The 21,634-nt window shown below is 37.5% G+C and overlaps 2 protein-coding genes across 2 annotated transcripts in view; one reads left to right on the top strand and one right to left on the bottom strand.

Annotated features, from left to right (window-relative positions):
• The window catches only part of LOC132565712 (protein fuzzy homolog), a 118,939-nt gene extending 112,972 nt beyond the window's left edge, over nt 1-5,967 (top strand). Inside the window, exons 8-11 of the mRNA XM_060230415.1 lie at nt 684-760; nt 1,976-2,077; nt 4,693-4,825; nt 5,306-5,967. Coding sequence (XP_060086398.1) covers nt 684-760; nt 1,976-2,077; nt 4,693-4,825; nt 5,306-5,363 — 370 coding nt within the window. The 3' untranslated portion in view covers nt 5,364-5,967. The remainder of the gene's footprint in view (nt 1-683; nt 761-1,975; nt 2,078-4,692; nt 4,826-5,305) is intronic.
• A 2,454-nt stretch (nt 5,968-8,421) lies between these two features.
• LOC132565686 (cytoskeleton-associated protein 5-like) overlaps nt 8,422-21,634 on the bottom strand; it is a 46,839-nt gene continuing 33,626 nt past the window's right edge. Inside the window, exons 35-45 of the mRNA XM_060230381.1 lie at nt 21,419-21,545; nt 20,792-20,971; nt 20,291-20,478; nt 20,079-20,154; nt 19,634-19,822; nt 19,114-19,239; nt 18,150-18,242; nt 17,143-17,299; nt 14,362-14,489; nt 14,083-14,154; nt 8,422-13,045 (exon numbers count right to left, since the gene is read on the bottom strand). Of these exons, the coding sequence (XP_060086364.1) occupies nt 12,917-13,045; nt 14,083-14,154; nt 14,362-14,489; nt 17,143-17,299; nt 18,150-18,242; nt 19,114-19,239; nt 19,634-19,822; nt 20,079-20,154; nt 20,291-20,478; nt 20,792-20,971; nt 21,419-21,545 (1,465 nt within the window). The 3' untranslated portion in view covers nt 8,422-12,916. The remainder of the gene's footprint in view (nt 13,046-14,082; nt 14,155-14,361; nt 14,490-17,142; nt 17,300-18,149; nt 18,243-19,113; nt 19,240-19,633; nt 19,823-20,078; nt 20,155-20,290; nt 20,479-20,791; nt 20,972-21,418; nt 21,546-21,634) is intronic.

Here is a 21,634-nt window from a genome sequence, read left to right on the forward strand (position 1 = left end):
TGTGAGAATGTATAATGGTAATCGATGAAGGTCATAAGTCAGAATCAAGGGAATGCTTACAATAGCGACAGATGAACATTTTGAAGTCTAAATCGAATGGTGAAAGACGAAGGTGGTAAAATCAGGCTCAGGGAAGTGCTTAGAATGATGAAAAATAATGGTGGTAAAGTCAGGATCAAGGAAGTGCTTAGAATGGATAAAGATGAAGGTGGTAAAGTCAGGATCAAGGAAGTGCTTAGAATGATGAAAGATGAAGGTGGTAAAGTCAGGATGAAGGTAGTGCTTAGAATAGTGACAGATAAAAGTGGCAAAATCAGGATCAAGGAAGTGCTTAGAATGGTGAAAGATGAAGGTTATAAAGTCAGGATCAAGGAAAAGCTTAGAATGGTGATGGATAAAGGTGATAAAGTCAGAGTAAAAAAATGCATAGAATCATGGCAGGGAAGATTAATGAAGATTATGGCAGGGAAGAGCCTAGGAAAGGTTTGACAGTAATAGGTCGAGAATGGAGTGTTGGAAGAAAATGCAATGTTACATAGCTAGGTGGAGGATATCATATTTTTAATATCTAGTGAAAATTTTCACTAGTCTTACTATACTTATGTTTCTCCATTGATGTACAGAGTTGTATTCAGTACAATTACTTATTATTTATATAACATATAACTTTTTTTTTGCTGCAGATTCCTGGTGGTAAATAGAGACACAAACAGAAGCCTTTGTAGTACAAGTCCTTCTCTAGAGGACAGGTCCACACTGGGTAAGTCACATACACAGGTCCTTCTCTAGAGGACAGGTCCACACTGGGTAAGTCACAAACACAGGTCCTTCTCTAGAGGACAGGTCCACACTGGGTATGTCACAAACACAGGTCCTTCTCTAGAGGACAGGTCCACACTGGGTATGTCACAAACACAGGTCCTTCTCTAGAGGACAGGTCCACACTGGGTAAGTCACAAACACAGGTCCTTCTCTAGAGGACAGGTCCACACTGGGTAAGTCACATACACAGGTCCTTCTCTAGAGGACAGGTCCACACTGGGTATGTCACAAACACAGGTCCTTCTCTAGAGGACAGGTCCACACTGGGTAAGTCACAAACACAGGTCCTTCTCTAGAGGACAAGTCCACACTGGGTAAGTCACAAACACAGGTCCTTCTCTAGAGGACAGGTCCACACTGGGTAAGTCACAAACACAGGTCCTTCTCTAGAGGACAGGTCCACACTGGGTAAGTCACAAACACAGGTCCTTCTCTAGAGGACAGGTCCACACTGGGTAAGTCACAAACACAGGTCCTTCTCTAGAGGACAGGTCCACACTGGGTATGTCACAAACACAGGTCCTTCTCTAGAGGACAGGTCCACACTGGGTATGTCACAAACACAGGTCCTTCTCTAGAGGACAGGTCCACACTGGGTATGTCACAAACACAGGTCCTTCTCTAGAGGACAGGTCCACGCTGGGTAAGTCACAAACATAGGTCCTTCTCTAGAGGACAGGTCCACACTGGGTATGTCACAAACACAGGACCTTCTCTAGAGGATAAGTCCACACTGGGTATGTCACAAACACAGGTCCTTCTCTAGAGGACAGGTCCACATTGGGTAAGTCACATACACAGGTCCTTCTCTAGAGGACAGGTCCACACTGGGTAAGTCACAAACACAGGTCCTTCTCTAGAGGACAGGTCCACACTGGGTAAGTCACAAACACAGGTCCTTCTCTAGAGGACAGGTCCACACTGGGTATGTCACAAACACAGGTCCTTCTCTAGAGGACAGGTCCACACTGGGTAAGTCACAAACACAGGTCCTTCTCTAGAGGACAGGTCCACACTGGGTAAGTCACATACACAGGTCCTTCTCTAGGGGACAGGTCCACACTGGGTATGTCACAAACACAGGACCTTCTCTAGAGGACCGGCCCACACTAGATCACATTTACTTCAGTAAGGCTTTTTGTGTATGTTACAGGAGATGGTCTGAACACTGCCCAGAGAAAGGAGGTACTACAATCCTTTTACAAGAAAGTCATAGGCTCATTCTTCTCCTCCAACATAGAGGGTAGTGAATTGGGTAAGTCCTGTACTGTTTTTATCTGACCTTCAAATTTCTGACATGACATATTGTGATGTATTTCGGAGTAGATCTTTTTCCACAGTTTAAAATCAATCTGTTTTATCACCATGACATGGATATGTATTTTACCGTAATGGCATTTTGATTCACCTGTATTTGGAAGAGTTATTGCCCTTTGATTTTTTAGCATTTTAACACTGTCCAGACATTTGTTTTCCATTTTTAATCAATATCTTTGGTACTTGATAGGTTTTATAACCATAATATGATACTGTGGTTTCGTGACAAGCATTATGATCCAGTAGCGTTTGGGAGAGTTACTGCTTTTGTTTTTCCCAGAATTTTAACCTTGTCCAGAGTTTTTTTTTCCCTGTTTCAACCCATCTCTTTAGTAACCAAAAAATTGAAGTGATATTTTCTCTCCTAGCATTTCCAATCCAGAATTTTCCAGAATGGCACTTTGATTCACCTATTTTTGAATGAGTTATTGCTCTTTGTATTTTGGCATTTCAGCCTGGTCTTTTTATTGATCTTTTCTAATCAGTCTCTTTTAAAATTGATAATTTTTGTCATCAAAACATGAGCACTTTTCCAAAATGACACAACATATTTTGGAAGAGTTATTGCCCTTTCTTCTTTCCAGCTCTTTGATCTTGTCTGTAGTTCTTTTCCCTTCAAACTAGGCTTTATTACAATGTGAATTGGGGCTTTCTCAGTGACATTTTGATTAAATAATTGTTTTATTTCCATATTGTATAAATATGTATTTCTCTTTGACATTGGATTAACGTATATTGTTCTGCCTGTTTTACTATTGTTTTCATTCATTAAAAACAAAGGATATTTGTGATATTGAAAGTATTCTTAGGTGCTTTTTTTTTAAGATACAGATTTTATCAATATTTAGTCTTGGAAGCATTTAAGAAGAGATAAAATGTACCTGATAAAGAGAAGTACTTCTCCCAAGCATGCCACTGAACAAATAGCATGACCTTACTAAACCTTCTGATTATTGAGAAAAAGTCTTTTGAATATTTAAACACATTTGACCCCATATGACATTCAAAGAGGGTTAAGGTCACTCATTTGAATTAACCTCTGGTCAAATAGCCAGACACTGGGCCTTCCTGTTATTGAAAAATATCTTCAGAAATTTTAACCATTTGACCTCTGGGACCTTGAAAGTGGATTAAAGGTCATTCAATTGACAATCTAGAAAGGCTTTTACTCCAGAATGCTTCTGACCAAATATCCTTTGATAGATTTTTAATAACTGTAAATTTATTTGAGAAGTTTTTGACGGTTTTAAGACATTTGACACCTGTGACCTTCAGAGTCCTTCTCCTAAGCATGTTATGAGCCAGATCACACGACCCTGTAACATTTGGTTATTAGGAAGAAGTAATTTGATGATACACTTTTTACCTCCGTCACTTTGATGATCACTCAAGGTCATTCAGGTTTCTTTTGTTTTTTTTCATAATCACATCATGACTTGATGACCTTATAACTTGTGATTGTTTGAGAAGTTTATGAGAGATGGCAAACAGATAGTCAGCAGGCAGATACAGGCATTGTTTTATATATATATATATATATGCCTATACATATCCAAAGGGGCAGGGTCACCTACAAGCATTGTTTCATTGCACCATCTGTAAACTTTTCATATCTAAATTTCTTGACAAGTGTCACCAGTAGGATTCAGCTCAGGCTTGCCATAAATGATCCTGATATTACCTTGATCCAGTATTTTTTCAGTGGGTCAGTTAAAAAATCAATATGATCCCCATCTAGAAAAAACACATTTTAAACTTCATATACAGTTTAACAAGAAAATTGCTGGAGATGTTAAGGAAAGATAAAAATTTCTTATATTTTGAATCTGTCAAAGCTTTGACATGGCAGCCACAGTGGCCATTTTGTAACAGGATTGCACTGTCATAATTTTTTGAAATGACACCTATTTTAAACTTCTCAAGCCTCACCAGTGGTATTCAGCTCTGACTTGCCAGAAATCAACTGAAGATAGTCTGGACAAAGTGTTGTTTATTTTTCAGGTTGGTCTGAAATCCCAGTGTAGCTTTATGCCATAAAGGACAAATAATCAAGCTTCTGCTTCAGTTCAACTGGTGCTAATGAACTGAAATTTTGTGGAAATTTTACAAACCGTTTAATAATTGTTTACACTAGCACTACTGCTGTTATTGGCAGGTCTTTACAGTCACATGACTGCCCATGGGCATCTTTTTGGATTGCTAAATCACACTACCATAAGATATTTTTGACTGATTTGAAAGTTTTAGTTATCTGTAATTTAATTTTACACAGTCACTTAACAGGAAATTTTAGGATTATCTCAGAATAAATGTCAGGTCAATTAATAGGTATTGGTGTATCGTAATAACCGATGCAAATAGTATTCAAAGGGAGGCAACTCTTGAAGTCTTGATATTATATGTAGTAAGCTTAGTAATGTAGTATATTTTCTAGTGATTGTTTGAATTGATGATTTATATTTATAAAGAGTTATGGTGATAGCAATGTGTACTGACTAACAGTTACAATGTTAGTATCCTATGATTAAGTGATCACACTTTTATACAACACAGGTCCCGGTGAATACAGTCACACACCTCAGGAGACATACATCACCACTGATATACACAAGTGTTACGCCGCCCAATCTGGCTCCTACCAGATCTTCATCCTGTATGCAGAGAGCATACCAACATATGCCATGAGGTAACAGTCCTACCTTAAATCATGTGTTTTATTGTGTAGTGCTTCCCCATAAAACATTACTGTCAAGGTCACAATGACCACAAACTCTCAAAAGTTAATCACTAGGACCACAAACACAAAGATTTTTCAAACCACGTTTTCCATGCAAAGTCTCAAGGTCAAGTAAATATAGTACATTTCTCTGTTTACCTTGTGTTCCTAAATTTCATGGATATACTGACTAAGAAGTCTTTGTTCATTTTGTTCCTGGATATGACAGGCAAAAACAAGTTTAAAATAATTCAATTAATTTTTGTTTTTTTATTCTTGAATGTGAATTAAAATCTTATTCATTAAAATAGTTGATTTAATTCCTTCAATTATAGATGATCTCGGTTATGTCCTGATTGAAACCAGAACTACTCTCTTTCATATCATAGTGTATTAAGCTCTGGTTGTAATCAGACTGAATTATGTGAAATGTTACATTTCGTGTTTCAGGTCAATCACACAAAAGACCCTGAATCTGCTCACAAAAGACAGACATGTTTGCATCTGAGGACCTGCCATATTGTACTGGGATACAAAGTGGAGCTATCTCACTGTACTGTGGTATGGAAGAGATCTACCACACTGCCTAGGAATAGAGTAGACCTGCCACTGTACTGTGCTATATAAGGGACCTACCACACTGTCCAGGAATACTCCCATTGTGCACTGTGATACTGAAGGGACCTACTATTGTCCAGGTGTAGAGTGAACCTACCATTGCGTACTGCGATATATAGGGAACCTACCACACTGTCCAGGGATATAGAGTGGGCATAGAATAGATCATGTTATGAGACACTATAAAGTGCAAAGGGGTGACTTCATTAACAGAAATATTTTACCATTAAATGGGTGCAGTGCAAGGTGGAAGTATATTTTACTATGGAGGTAAAGGAATCTCACAAGTCCAGGCGATGCAGGCAGGGATAGAGACCATGTGAATAAAGGTCACAGGTAACCTCACAGTCTTAGTTGTAACAAGTTCATAGGGGTAGTAGATTATGTCACACTGGGACTGGTTTCTCCAGAATTGGATATCTAGTCATCAACTACAGAACCGGGCCACAGAATGAGATACAGTACTAGGATACTATGTGTCAGATGTCCGTCACATCAGATACAGTACTACGATACTACGTGTCAGGTGTCCGTCACATCAGATACAGTACTAGGATACTATGTGTCAGGTGTCCGTCACATCAGATACAGTGCTAAGATACTACATGTCAGGTGTCCGTCACATCAGATACAGTACTAGGATACTACGTGTCAGGTGTCCGTCACATCAGATACAGTACTAGGATTCTACATGTCAGGTGTCCGTCACATCAGATACAGTACTAGGATACGTGTCAGGTGTCTGTCACATCAGATACAGTACAAGGATATTATGTGTCAGGTGTCCGTCACATCAGATACAGTACAAGGATACTATGTGTCAGGTGTCCGTCACATCAGATACAGTACTAGGATACTGCGTGTCAGGTTTCCGTCACATCAGATACAGTACTAGGATACCGTGTGTCAGGTGTCTGTCACATCAGATACAGTACTAGGATACTATGTGTCAGGTGTCCGTCACATCAGATACAGTGCTAAGATACTACATGTCAGGTGTCCGTCACATCAGATACAGTACTAGGATACTACGTGTCAGGTGTCCGTCACATCAGATACAGTACTAGGATACGTGTCAGGTGTCCGTCACATCAGATACAGTACAAGGATATTATGTGTCAGGTGTCCGTCACATCAGATACAGTACAAGGATACTATGTGTCAGGTGTCCGTCACATCAGATACAGTACTAGGATACTATGTGTCAGGTGTCCGTCACATCAGATACAGTACTAGGATACTGCGTGTCAGGTTTCCGTCACATCAGATACAGTACTAGGATACCGTGTGTCAGGTGTCTGTCACATCAGATACAGTACTAGGATACTACGTGTCAGGTGTCTGTCACATCAGATACAGTACAAGGATACAATGTGTCAGATGTCCATCACATCAGATACAGTACTAGGATACTATGTGTCAGGTGTCCGTCACATCAGATACAGTACTAGGATACTATGTGTCAGGTGTCCGTCACATCAGATACAGTACTAGGATACTATGTGTCAGGAGTCCGTCACATCAGATACAGTACTAGGATACTATGTGTCAGGTGTCCGTCACATCAGATACAATACTAGGATACTATGTGTCAGGAGTCCGTCACATCAGATACAGTACTAGGATACTATGTGTCAGGTGTCCGTCACATCAGATACAGTACTACGTGTCAGGTGTCATCACATCAGATACAGTACTAGGATACTGCGTGTCAGGAGTCCGTCACATCAGATACAGTACTAGGATACTATGTGTCAGGTGTCCGTCACATCAGATACAATACTAGGATACTATGTGTCAGGAGTCCGTCACATCAGATACAGTACTAGGATACTATGTGTCAGGTGTCCGTCACATCAGATACAATACTAGGATACTATGTGTCAGGAGTCCGTCACATCAGATACAGTACTAGGATACTATGTGTATGTGTCAGGTGTCCGTCACATCAGATACAGTACTACGTGTCAGGTGTCCATCACATCAGATACAGTACTACGTGTCAGGTGTCCGTCACATCAGATACAGTACTAGGATACTATGTGTCAGGAGTCCGTCACATCAGATACAGTACTAGGATACTATGTGTCAGGTGTCCGTCACATCAGATACAATACTAGGATACTATGTGTCAGGAGTCCGTCACATCAGATACAGTACTAGGATACTATGTGTCAGGTGTCCGTCACATCAGATACAGTACTACGTGTCAGGTGTCCATCACATCAGATACAGTACTACGTGTCAGGTGTCCGTCACATCAGATACAGTACTACGTGTCAGGAGTCCGTCACATCAGATACAGTACTAGGATACTATGTGTCAGGTGTCCGTCACATCAGATACAATACTGGATTCTATGTGTCTGTCACAAGATTAGATATCAAAGGATCAGATGGTTTCATGAGCAGTTTCCACAGAATTGAATATGAACAGAATGATAGTTTACAAGATAAAAGTGTTAGTTAATAACTTACTGTTATTGTTTTGTATCATTCATGGGCTTAACTTGTCTCAATTATACAACTACGACTGAACAATAAACATGTTTCTTTCAGCACTGTTATTTTGTTTTTTAATCCAATATAATATGGATGACAGGGCTCTGTATAGCATTAAATACCATCATTATAAGTAGAGCATCTTATCGTGTGTAGGGATATCACTGACAAACTTTTCTTATTCAATTCAAAAAGTATCAAACAAATCTACTACAGGTTCTCATTTTATGCATAGTATAATCATAACTTTTGAAGGTGGTTCAGTTTTGTATGAAATAAGATCACATACTGAAAGGAATCTTCTACAGATTTGAAAATATTAATCTTAAACTTTCAAATACACCAACTAACAGTAGAACCCTTGTATATATTTACAGAATTCACCATTACTTTGTTCACTAAGAACATTAAATGTCAAACACAATGAAATGAAGAACAAGATAGAGAGTGGTTCCAATTGAGTTGTATTGGTAAAATTATTACAATAATATACATGCAGCAGCTGATACACAATATGTACGAGTATTGAGAGCACACAGATAGGCATCCGACAAATCCTCACTGCAATGTGTTACTGGGATGTCACCAGTCTGACATAGATACAGAACCATACATAATTATGTAACTGATATAGCTTTTTTACATCACAAGATATAGCTTGTTTACATCACAAGATATAGCTTGTTTACATCACAAGATATAGCTTGTTTACATCACAAGATATAGCTTGTTTACATCACGAGATATAGCTCGTATACATGACAAGATATAGCTCGTTTACAACACAAGATATAGCTCGTTTACATCACAAGATACAGCTTGTATACATCACAAGATATAGCTCGTTTACATCACAAGATACAGCTCGTATACATCACAAGATATAGCTTGTTTACATCACAAGATACAGCTCGTTTACGTCACAAGATACAGCTCGTTTACAACACCAGATATAGCTCGTTTACATCACGAGATATAGCTTGTTTACAACACGAGATATAGCTAGTTTACATCACGAGATATAGCTTGTTTACATCACGAGATATAGCTTGTTTACATCACGAGATATAGCTCGTTTACATCACAAGATATAGCTTGTTTACATCACGAGATATAGCTGGTATACATCACAAGATATAGCTCGTTTACATCACAAGATATAGCTTGTTTACATCACGAGATATAGCTTGTTTACATCACAAGATATAGCTGCTACATGTTTAACAAGCTACTTTCACAGTGAAATATAGCTCTGTACAGTTGTACGTAAAAAGCCTGGAATCTTCTTAATCAAGAAATTCTCATCTCGGTACACTTTCTCTACAACCTTCTAAGAGTGTAGACAAGGTACAAAGTAGAAGTCTTGAATTTTGAAGCTGGAAGTCCTGACGTATGTAACACATTGCCAGCGTGACGAGTAGAATTTTACTGACCATGTTTCATGCCTAGGAAGCAGACTGGAATAGACTTCACACAAAGACACACATACCACCACTGCAAGTAGTTTTACTTTATTAAATGTCTGGACGAAAATGATATTTATAATGATAATATGTGATTGTACTGTCCAACGTATCAACATGTCCTCTCCCTTCTCCTTCCTTCCAATACTCTCACTTCCTACTTCTCTCTCTCTCTCTTTACCTTCTCATACTGCATTCATGTTGTACTACAATCCAATATCACATTAAGCGAAAGGCATATTCTCCCACTTGTTGGCCTACAATTAAGACAATTTACAACACAAATTAGACAATAACCCTATAACAAAAATCTTTTACTACTTCCGGCTTTTTACATTGCAACAATTTCCAAATATCATCTAGTTTGTTCTAAAGGATGAGCAAGATAGAAGGAAAGAGGATAAAGGAAATGACAGGAAATATCTGTTTAAAACAGACAGGAAATGCAAGGGAAGATTTTCAGAAAACAGGACGTGATAGAAAAGACTAAGGAAGCAGACATGAAACACTAAGAGAGATCTGTAGAAAACAGTAAATGATGGGAAAGAGACAGTAGTAATGCTGATAATCATTAAAACAAAACGGAATGTGGCAACAAGGGTTACACAGCAAGCGTGGAGACAGGGTTAAATGTCTATACAACTAAACAGTGTAAATAATGCATGTGTGTGACAAGTGACAATATCCCATCCATTACATTTCTGTAATTAAATCTTAACAGAAATACATTATCAATACACATCAATAATTTTAAATCAAATGTAATTGGTTACAATGGCTTACAATGTAATATTACATGTCTATATCATACATTTATAAAACCAGATCAGATACTGGGTACAGAAGAAATTGGTATCATGATATTTATAGGCAGCAGAAGCCAGGATTAAGGTGTTATGATTGAAGCCACAGTTTAAACAGGTGCATGTGAAATGGTTACTTGCATATTAATTTCAAAATATCAGATCTTCTACTGATGTGTATTGCTATAGTATATATGTACAGCATAAGAAAGCATAATCACAAACAATTAACAAGGCCTGTTTTGGACAGCTGGTAAATATATCAAGTAATGTGCAAACTATACATGTAGGTGCAATATTGCACCTAGGTTATCAACAGTCCTTAGGCTGTGAAAACTTAAAAACATTCAATCATATATCGTGACTGGTTGTAATCTTTCTTAGTGATTGGCCTTAATACTGAAATATACTTATTTTATCACAGGATTTGGCCAGGTCAGTTAAGATTCTCCATTTACTACAAATATTTCATCTCTTCTGTGTTGTAAAAAAAAAACTGACACAAAAACTCCTGGGATGAAGATCTAATCACTACATGCCTGTGAAAACACTTGAACGTGTGGCTACGTTGTGTTGAACTTTAACTTGTAAGTGAAGTTGATTGGCTGTTCCGCATCACCAGAATGTCTGTTGAGATACAATTGGGGATTTAGCAGAGGACAAAAAATAAACCTAGTAAAGTTACTATCAGACTTGATAAGCCTCTGCTATTGTTTGACTCTCACAGAACCAATAGAAAATAGATACAAGGTATACATAGGACTTTTGATTACATGTTCTAAATTCCTTAACAAGCACTGCTGATAATCCATTTCTCACCTTGATAAACAAAACAATCTTTACACAATAAACAGATCCAGATCTTCATATAGCACGTAAGACTGGCAATAAAGATATTGTTTGTAACCTTAATAACAATGATTTGGAGAAGTAACAAATTAACAATAGCACTATATCACATCAGAGTGATTTACATTGTAAATGTATATACTGCACCGCTATCTAATATGTATAAACAATATTAAATGAGTTTCAATTTCTTATAACATTTTATGAAACTTGTCTCAAAGTTTTTGTTTTCGCTCACCTATGCTTGCAAAAATAATATGGAAGACAAAAATGAAATAGAGGCAGCCATTTGTTGTGTCTTTCAATTCACAAAGTAACATCAGTGTCCGTATCACGTCGTTACAATTGACTGGTGCAGCCAATGAAAACACTCTACTAAAAAAAAAAGGGGTGAATTCACTGGATAACAGGCCAATTATATGAAAAACCTCCTTTGTTGAAGACATTAGTTTGAACTTGATGGCCAGCAGTGTACTCTGTAGCTAGGGAGATATTACCTAATTCGTTATCCCAGTGCATTACATCAAACTACACTGAACTACATATAAGCTACTGAGAAATAGTCCTTCGTGGGTTGTTTGTGTATTACATAAGCTAATCTGAAAGTTATGCAAGATACACAAGTTACTTATATAAAGGCCTCAGTGTATTAAATTACTTACACAAAAAAAAACTTGTATGGTGATATCAGTGTTGAATGTAACAAACACTATTTACTTATTTAAGAGTGACCTCGGTGTATCATACAAGCGACCACGGAACCAGCTTCTGAAATACTGACAATACAAACTGTCGATACTGACAATATAAAACAATTAACAGTATTGAGGTCACAAACATCCCAAAAACATTTATCAACCTTAAGACTAGAAGAATGTGTGCAATGTTGTGATATTTACCAGTTTTTGCTCATTGGTTTGACAAGTTGAGGACAAGCGTACAAATCTTACTTTGCATTCTGATAAGCATTAAGACTGTGAAGGCCTGTATTAAAATAGACATGCAGAGTTACCATGGTGAAATGTGAAAACATGTTTTAATCCCCAATTATCACTTTTGTTATGTGTTGGGTAATTGAAAACCTGTTTTATAATCAAGCAAATGGGACAAAGCGTTTGTTACACTGTGAAGCGGTACTGACTCACTAACGGCATCCAATAAGTTAAACTTGCACACTATCAAAAACATTCCTTCACAACAACATAATACATGGTTACCAGTGGAACTAGTGCTGATCCCTACAATGAAAGAATTAAAATGGAGTCCACCATGGGCAGTGTTTTATATACTGGTACATTAGATAACATAGCAGTCGACTCCATCATAATTACACGTAAAACAATTGTCTTCATATATTTCATTAAATAAAATGTAAACTTGTCACTAACTTTCTATATTTTGTAGAGATGTGTAAAATCAATGTCTCATTTTACTGGTGTGTTCACTGTCAAACAGCAGCAGATGTGCTATATACACTACTGTCAATTTCATCTTTGTTGTCACAAGGTTTATCTATATTAATGTGGGATAAAAAGAAAAAATACCCAATTCTGTAATGCCTTATAGAGAAAGTCAGTAGATCAAACAGATGTACAAGTTTATTATCACACTCAGGGCAGTGTTCTAGTTCAAGCACCAAGATACTGATAAAGATATCTGCACAAGGTAAAGAGTTATCTGCCCCTTGTATCAATTCTCCATCCTTTGTCTCCACTGATGTTTTTAAAAGAGCTATTCCCCCCTTAAAGGATCTCCATCTTTGGAACTACTACTTTGGCACGACTGAGCTGACTACTACAATGACGTTACACCTCTCCCATCATGGGCTCAGCTGTTGGCGAGTCGTTTGATGCGCTCCAGCCTCATTTTGAGTTCTGAGAAATCTGCAGAGGAAGTTGAGGTCATGGACGATGGTGGATCACTCTCTGTTGTTGATGAAGGAGGGCCAACATTTATCTGTAACAGTAACATTTCTCAAATTAAATGAGATAATTCCTGTTGCTATGTTGAGGTCATAATATATTTTCTTGTATGTACTTTTTTACCAATACAAAAACTGTATTGGAAAATCACAGACGGTGATATACTCTTCCTCAAAGGGTTACATATGGGCAACATTCAGTTCTAATCTGGTCAATCTGATGACAAGAGATTGCAGATAAATACAATACGGTTTCCATACTAGTCAGTTTTATTGGGGCACATAGAGAGCATTCCATTTTATCATTCCACGGGCAACTAAATTTCCTCTACAAACCAATAGCAGTGATCTGGATACTGTAAATCATGCAGAATCAATTTGTTAATACATCTATATTTGCAACAAAAGAATATCAGTAAAAATGAGGAACACTCTCCAAGAACAGCATTAATTGACACAAAATATAATAAGCAATAATTATGTAATTAAGAAGTTTCAGGTGCTGAATCTGGTACACCATACATCCTGTAAGTATAACCAATGTATACATCAATATTCTTTATCCTAGTTTAAAAGAAAGCCAAGTTATCCTATGGATATAAGATTTTAACACAGAGCAATGACGCTGTAATGAAGGGGATGCAGGCCCTAACATTGGTACACAACACATTGTCTTTATATGATCAATGTATACCTCAACTATCAAGTTTAATCATCTTCATTTAAATTTAAAGTTGTGCTCTGGACATGCATTTAAATAAAGGACAATAACTCTCTAATTAAGGGGTTGTGGGCTCTGAAAATTTGGAACATTGCACATTGTCTTAGTATGATCAATGTTTACACAAAGTGTCATATCCTAGTTTAAATGCAAGCGAAGTTGAGTTCCAGACAGGAAATTAAAACACAGGGCAATAACTCCATAATTGGGTCACGGGCCCTGAGTTTGGTACACCAGTTTCATGATTCATGCTTAAATGAGAGCAAAGTTATGCTCCCCCCCACCAACAAAACTAATCGGGGAGTATAAATATGAAGAATTCATATTAAAATAGAAAATATGAAATTTTACCATGGCTGGTTCTGTATCCTCTTCTGAAGGTGGCACCTCCATTTCAGGTTTGGAAGTTCCTGTGTTGTTTGGCTGCAAATCAGGAGAACCCAGTTAGTATATTTCAACAATAAAGAGAGTTAGCCACATCAACTAATTTACTAAATTAATAGAAATATCCTTCGTTATTAAACCAATCCTTTTAAGTGAAGGTCTGTACTTGTGTAGCATATTTTGATGGAAATGGAGCTAAACACTAAGAGTTGGTCTAACAAAAAATTTCAAAAGTTTTTATTATACCTCTTCAATGTTATCGAGTCCACACCGGGCACGCAGTACCCGCAGTCTCTGTCGGTACACATTAGGTTCTTCTGTTGTTTCAGTGGTAGCAGGGTTACTAATCACCTGGATGTCAGACTTCATATACCCTGCACAAACAACAGGATGCATTTTTATTACATCTATTAAATTCTTGCTTTTCAAAATGAATTCAGTATTAAACAACAATTTGATTGTGATCTTCAAATTTTTGTTACCAGTCTGATGTTACCCCTGTGTAAAACATGGACTGTTTCTTCTTGTGCTACAGTGCACAACCCCTGTTTTAGCATAATCTGTTTCTGGTGTGGGGTGTTTTCCCTCCAGTACCTGTTTCAAATATAGGGTTTCCTCTTCTTGCCCTATACTACAGTCATGTGGAGTATTTGTCCACTCTCTTCTGTACTGTAGTGTACAAACCCTTTTCTGGTGTTACTTGTTTCAAACATGGAATATTTCCTTACCCTCTCTTGTACTACAGTGTACAGTCCCTATTCTACTGTTACTTGTTTCAAATGTGGGATAATTCTTCACCCTCCCCTGTACTACAGTGTACAGCACCTATTCTACTGTTACTTGTTTCAAATGTGGGATATTTCTTCACCCTCCCTTGTACTACAGTGTACAGCCCCTATTCTACTGTTACTTGTTTCAAATGTGGGATAATTCTTCACCCTCCCTTGTACTACAGTGTACAGCCCCTATTCTACTGTTACTTGTTTCACATACAGGATAATTCTTCACCCTCCCCTTTACTACAGTGTACAGCCCCTATTCTAGTGTTACTTGTTTCAAATGTGGGATAATTCTTCACCCTCCCCTGTACTACAGTGTACAGCCCCTATTCTACTGTTACTTGTTTCAAATGTGGGATAATTCTTCACCCTCCCTTGTACTACAGTGTACAGCCCCTATTCTACTGTTACTTGTTTCACATACAGGATAATTCTTCACCCTCCCTTGTACTACAGTGTACAGCCCCTATTCTACTGTTACTTGTTTCACATACAGGATAATTCTTCACCCTCCCCTGTACTACAGTGTACAGCCCCTATTCTACTGTTACTTGTTTCAAATGTGGGATAATTCTTCACCCTCCCCTGTACTACAGTGTACAGCCCCTATTCTACTGTTACTTGTTTCAAATGTGGAATAATTCTTCACCCTCGCCTGTACTACAGTGTACAGCCCCTATTCTACTGTTACTTGTTTCAAATGTGGAATAATTCTTCATCCTCCCCTGTACTACAGTGTACAGCCCCTATTCTAGTGTTACTTGTTTCAAATGTGGGATAATTCTTCACCCTCCCTTGTACTACAGTGTACAGCCCCTATTCTTCTGTTACTTGTTTCACATACAGGATAATTCTTCAACCTCCCTTGTACTACAGTGTACAGCCCCTATTCTACTGTTACTTGTTTCACATACAGGATAATTCTTCACCCTCCCTTGTACTACAGTGTACAGCCCCTATTCTACTGTTACTTGTTTCACATACAGGATGATTCTTCACCCTCCCTTGTACTACAGTGTACAGCCCCTATTCTAGTGTTACTTGTTTCAAATGTGGGATAATTCTTCACCCTCCCCTGTACTACAGTGTACAGCCCCTATTCTAGTGTTACTTGTTTCAAATGTGGGATAATTCTTCACCCTCCCCTGTACTACAGTGTACAGCCCCTATTCTACTGTTACTTGTTTCAAATGTGGGATAATTCTTCACCCTCCCCTGTACTACAGTGTACAGCCCCTATTCTACTGTTACTTGTTTCACATACAGGATAATTCTTCACCCTCCCTTGTACTACAGTGTACAGCCCCTATTCTACTGTTACTTGTTTCAAATGTGGGATAATTCTTCACCCTCCCTTGTACTACAGTGTACAGCCCCTATTCTAGTGTTACTTGTTTCAAATGTGGGATAATTCTTCACCCTCCCCTGTACTACAGTGTACAGCCCCTATTCTACTGTTACTTGTTTCAAATGTGGGATAATTCTTCACCCTCCCTTGTACTACAGTGTACAGCCCCTATTCTAGTGTTACTTGTTTCAAATGTGGGATAATTCTTCACCCTCCCCTGTACTACAGTGTACAGCCCCTATTCTAGTGTTACTTGTTTCAAATGTGGGATAATTCTTCACCCTCCCCTGTACTACAGTGTACAGCCCCTATTCTACTGTTACTTGTTTCAAATGTGGGATAATTCTTCACCCTCCCTTGTACTATGATGTACATAGGATATTTCCTCTCCCTCCCTTGTACTATGATGTACATAAGATATTTCCTCTCCCTCCCTTGTACTATGATGTACATAGGATATTTTCTCTCCCTCCCTTGTACTATGATGTACATAAGATATTTCCTCTCCCTCCCTTGTACTATGATGTACATAGGATATTTTCTCTCCCTCCCTTGTACTATGATGTACATAAGATATTTCCTCTCCCTCCCTTGTACTACGATGTACATAGGATATTTCCTCTCCCTCCCTTGTGCTACGATGTACATAGGATATTTCCTCTCCCACCCTTGTACTACGATGTACATAGGACATTTCCTCTCCCACCCTTGTACTATGATGTACATAGGATATTTCCTCTCTCACCCTTGTACTACGATGTACATAGGACATTTCCTCTCCCACCCTTGTACTATGATGTACATAGGATATTTCCTCTCCCTCCCTTGTACTGCGATGTACATAGGATATTTCCTCTCCTTCCCTTGTACTATGATGTACATCCCCTATTCTATTTTTACCTGTGTCTGATGGGGGCTGTTTCCCTTCTCTCTCTTGCTCAATAGTGTTCAGTCCTCTTTCTATATACATTTGGAAGAACTGGGAGGATTTCTTAAGAAAAGGTTCAAGGTCAGCATCAGGATATTTCTTCTTAAAATCATACAGATCATTTAGACCCTGTTAAAATAAAAAAAAAAAAAGAATGATGGAAAGAACTGTTACAAACTGCATATCTAACACTTCTAAGAAGAATTTTCTTTATCCATGTTGCAGCATCTTCACTTTTTGAGATTTTATGACCTTGAAATCTTGACACCTGGATTCTTAGATCATAAGGAAAACTAAATTATCCAAATTTTATTATTTATTCTGAAAACCAATTCATGTTGAGTTATATGATTACTGATATTTGACATGAATTGCATTTGGACAGGACCTCAGCTTCCTGAAGGAGAATTTTTATACTGTGCTTTAAAATATGCTTGATGTGTTGAACAGTACAGTCACATTCTGACAAAAACTCATTAATTATACATTAGACATCATAAAGACCACTGATTAATAAGAACAAACGATGTTGATTTCAAAGATCATGCTTGTCTCTTACTGATCAGTAATAATAATAATTTAATTTTTATCAAATTTATCAGAAATACTTAATGTCCTACTGGTATTACTAGTAAATAATCTTTCTAATTGAATTGTAATGTTACCAGAGTTACCTAAACTGAACTGAGATTTCACCAATATTCTGCCTATATGGGCTGAGATTTCACCAATATTCTGCCTATATGGGCTGAGATTTCACCAATATTCTGCCTATATGGGCTGAGATAACACCAATATTCTGCCTATTTGAAATGAGATAACACCAATATTCTGCCTATTTGAAATGAGATAACACCAATATTCTGCCTATTTGAACTGAGATTTCACCAATATTCTGCCTATATGGGCTGAGATTTCACCAATATTCTGCCTATATGGGCTGAGATTTCACCAATATTCTGCTTATCTGAAATTTTACCTCTTTTGTGTTCTCCTTGGAGCCAATCTTTTTGAAAATGACAGCTAACATATCATGTGTACTCTTGGTCAGTCTCTTCTGTTTCTGTGCACTCTGAAAACAATCATTACATGTATGTGTCAATGACTGCACACTGATATTAAGAGCTCGAGAAATCATGGACATCCTATTACTACTGACAGAAAGTACATATTTAATAGTGCGTAATTAACTCTTTCTACTCTCAATTCAAATTTCACAGTTTCACGCTTCAGTAAAAAGGATTATTTACGACTGTGTGGTGCTTACAATATCGGTATGTTGCCATTTATTTATTTCAATCTATCGTTTGAAACTAGTTGAAACATTTTTATTGAATATCACTATTCATGTACTCACCGTGTCATGTGTAATTTATCAATCATTGATAACCATTTCTTTCATTGCATGCAGAAGTTTTTACTTATTCCTGTTTTTTTTTGACAATAAACTACTCAATTTTATATATCTTTTAGTTTTTAATGGTTTGATTGATTCTCTCGTCATCAACACCTCAGAAGTAGAATACGACTATTTTGCTGTCAGTGTGAACAACATGGTTTAATCCAACTGATTTTCAAGTGTTTTATTGCTTTAATAAATGAATATGCAAGAAAAACATGAATATTATCATCATAATTTTATGTTTAACACTTATTATCTGTTTGATAAATGTTTCTCTGCCATTTCCTACATACGAGTATGCATAATTGGTGAGTATCACAAACATGTTTCATGGCATCTCAAGACGTCCCAAAGGAACAAACACATGATAACTGTGACCTCACAAAGATACTGGAGCACTTTTTTGTGACATCTCAGGATGAGTTTATAATACAACTTTTATCAAAATCAGTGAATCATCATGCTTTTATATCAGATATATGTAAAAAGTAAAAAACAATGGTCAAGTTAGCTTCAGAAAAAAAATTCTTCTCCAACTTACCCCTCTCTGAGCCCGAGAGTCCTCCTCATCAACACCACCATTTTGAGCTCCAGTAAACTTTAGGATTTTGTTGAGGTAGGATCGCACTTCCGAATTGCCATCAATCATCGTCATATGATTCAGAATCTAGATAAACAGATTTCATATTACCTGTACACATAATCTTGACAGATTTTCTATCTCACATGGCCTGTACACAGAATCTAGACAAACAGACTTAATGTTTCGTATTACCTGTACACAGAATCTAAACAAACAGACTTAATGTTTCGTATTACCTTTACACTTAATCTAGACAAACAGACTTAACGTTTCGTATTACCTGTTTACAGAGTCTAGATAAAATAATTTTATATTTTGTATTACTTGTATTCAGAATCTAGATAAACAGATTTTATATCTTATTACCTGTATACAGAATTTACCTATACAGAAACTTTTACTGTATACAGATTTATACTTTAAAAACTGCAAGTCATGCAATTAGTACCCTTCGATGACAACACAAGTCGTCACTTACCGCAGCTCCCTGCAGTTTACTGATGGAATGCAGAATGGTTCTGATTGTCCGTATTGGCAAGTCATTGGGCCGTGACTTCCATGTGGAGCCAGGAAAAGCGGTCATAAACATGTGTATATCCAGTAATATACAATCCAAGTTGATGTCGTTGATGATCTCAGGTAACATTCGGACAATCTTCCACAAACACTACAACAAACCATTGCTTAATATTTATATCACATTACATAATTACTCAAAATCATAGGCTTAATACTCTGAAATACATAATCTTAAAAAAAGTGCATCCTTTTTTACATGTCTTAAAGCAAGATCCTTCATCAAGGCTACTAAATTTTCAAGATATATAAAACATATTGAATAACTGTTGACTTGATATGAACAGGTATGCTGGATTTATTGTAATCTTGAAGATAAAATGGCTGAAGATGATAGTATACTATACCTTCATGATCAATTCCAAAAACTTCCCCGAGCAAATCTCACTGGCTACACAGTCCTGTAGCAATCTGATCAAGGCACTGTAATATAAAACAACAACCTTGCATCATTTTCAATAAGAAAATTGTTCAATTGTTAGGTGTGTCATAAATTATCTTCTATTTTACGTCAGATATTAAAGGTTCAAACAAAGATATAACAACAATTTGACATTACCTCATAATAGAAGTATGGTCAGCTTTCTCCACGATCTTGACCACCATGACATTGACCGACCGGACAACCTGGGCCCCCTCCTCCAGCTCACCTAGTCTGTTATCCAGAAGGATGGTGACTAGATTGTTTATAAGATCCTTAAGAATGTCCTTTGAGGCCTTGGCAGAAAGGCTGGGGTTTTGGAACAACTGCAATCAAAACAAAATGTAACAACTGTAAAATGATAAGACTGAAAAGATTGTGATAAAATCTAGCAAGTATGCTACAATACCAATACTTACAGCCAGGAGCGTTCCAAGCAGACATCTGTATAGACGTATGACACCTGTACAGACATATAAAACCTGTACAGACATATGATGTTGTTCTGATGTGCTGACTTGTACTTACAGCCAGGAGAGTTCCCAGCAGACACCTGTACAGACATATGACACCTGTACAGTCATATGACGCCTGTACAGACATACGACACCTTAACAAACATACGACACCTGTACTTACAGCCAGGAGAGTTCCCAGCAGACATCTGTATAGACGTATGACGTTGTCTTTGGCTGTTGACTTGCTGCCCATGTGGGTCGAGTAAACCATCTTAAGTTGCATGGACATTGACAAGAGCAGCTGGTCTACATGATTAACCATAACCTCAGCTCGACCTTCCTCCTTCAGGACCTCATCAATCTGCAACATCCATCACATCTTTACAATAACCCAAATACCACTGAATCCCTTTAATAACCCACATACCAGTGAATCCCTTTAATAACCCACATACCAGTGAATCCCTTCAACAAACTATACACTTATGAATCTTTTCAATAATCTACAAACTTGTGAATCCCTTCACAATCAAGCATTACCTACATACCTAGGACTATATATAAGGTAACCTACATACCTAGGACTATATATAAGGTAACCTACATACCTGTGACTATATATGGTAACCTACATACCTAGGACTATATATAAGGTAACCTACATACCTGTGACTATATATAAGGTAACCTACATACCTGTGACTATATATGGTAACCTACATACCTGTGACTATATATGGTAACCTACATACCTGTGACTATATATGGTAACCTACATACCTGTGACTATACATGGTAACCTACATACCTGAGCAAGGGCCTGTATACACAAAGTGATGTCTGCACTGGTGATCTGTGAGATGACCATGCTGATTGTGGTGGCTGCATCAGTAGATTTGGCCATCCTCAAAGATGGAGAAGGTGGTCTGTTACGGCTTTTAAAAAAGAGGAGAAATGGAACTATGAATCCTTTTCGCCAATTTTAACATATTTCATTGTGAACTCCTTCTAATCAAATTCACTC

This window comes from Ylistrum balloti, unplaced genomic scaffold (assembly GCF_031769215.1).
Source record: "Ylistrum balloti isolate Yb309-2 unplaced genomic scaffold, AGI_CSIRO_Ybal_v1 Utg369730, whole genome shotgun sequence".
Lineage (NCBI taxonomy): Eukaryota > Metazoa > Mollusca > Bivalvia > Pectinida > Pectinidae > Ylistrum > Ylistrum balloti.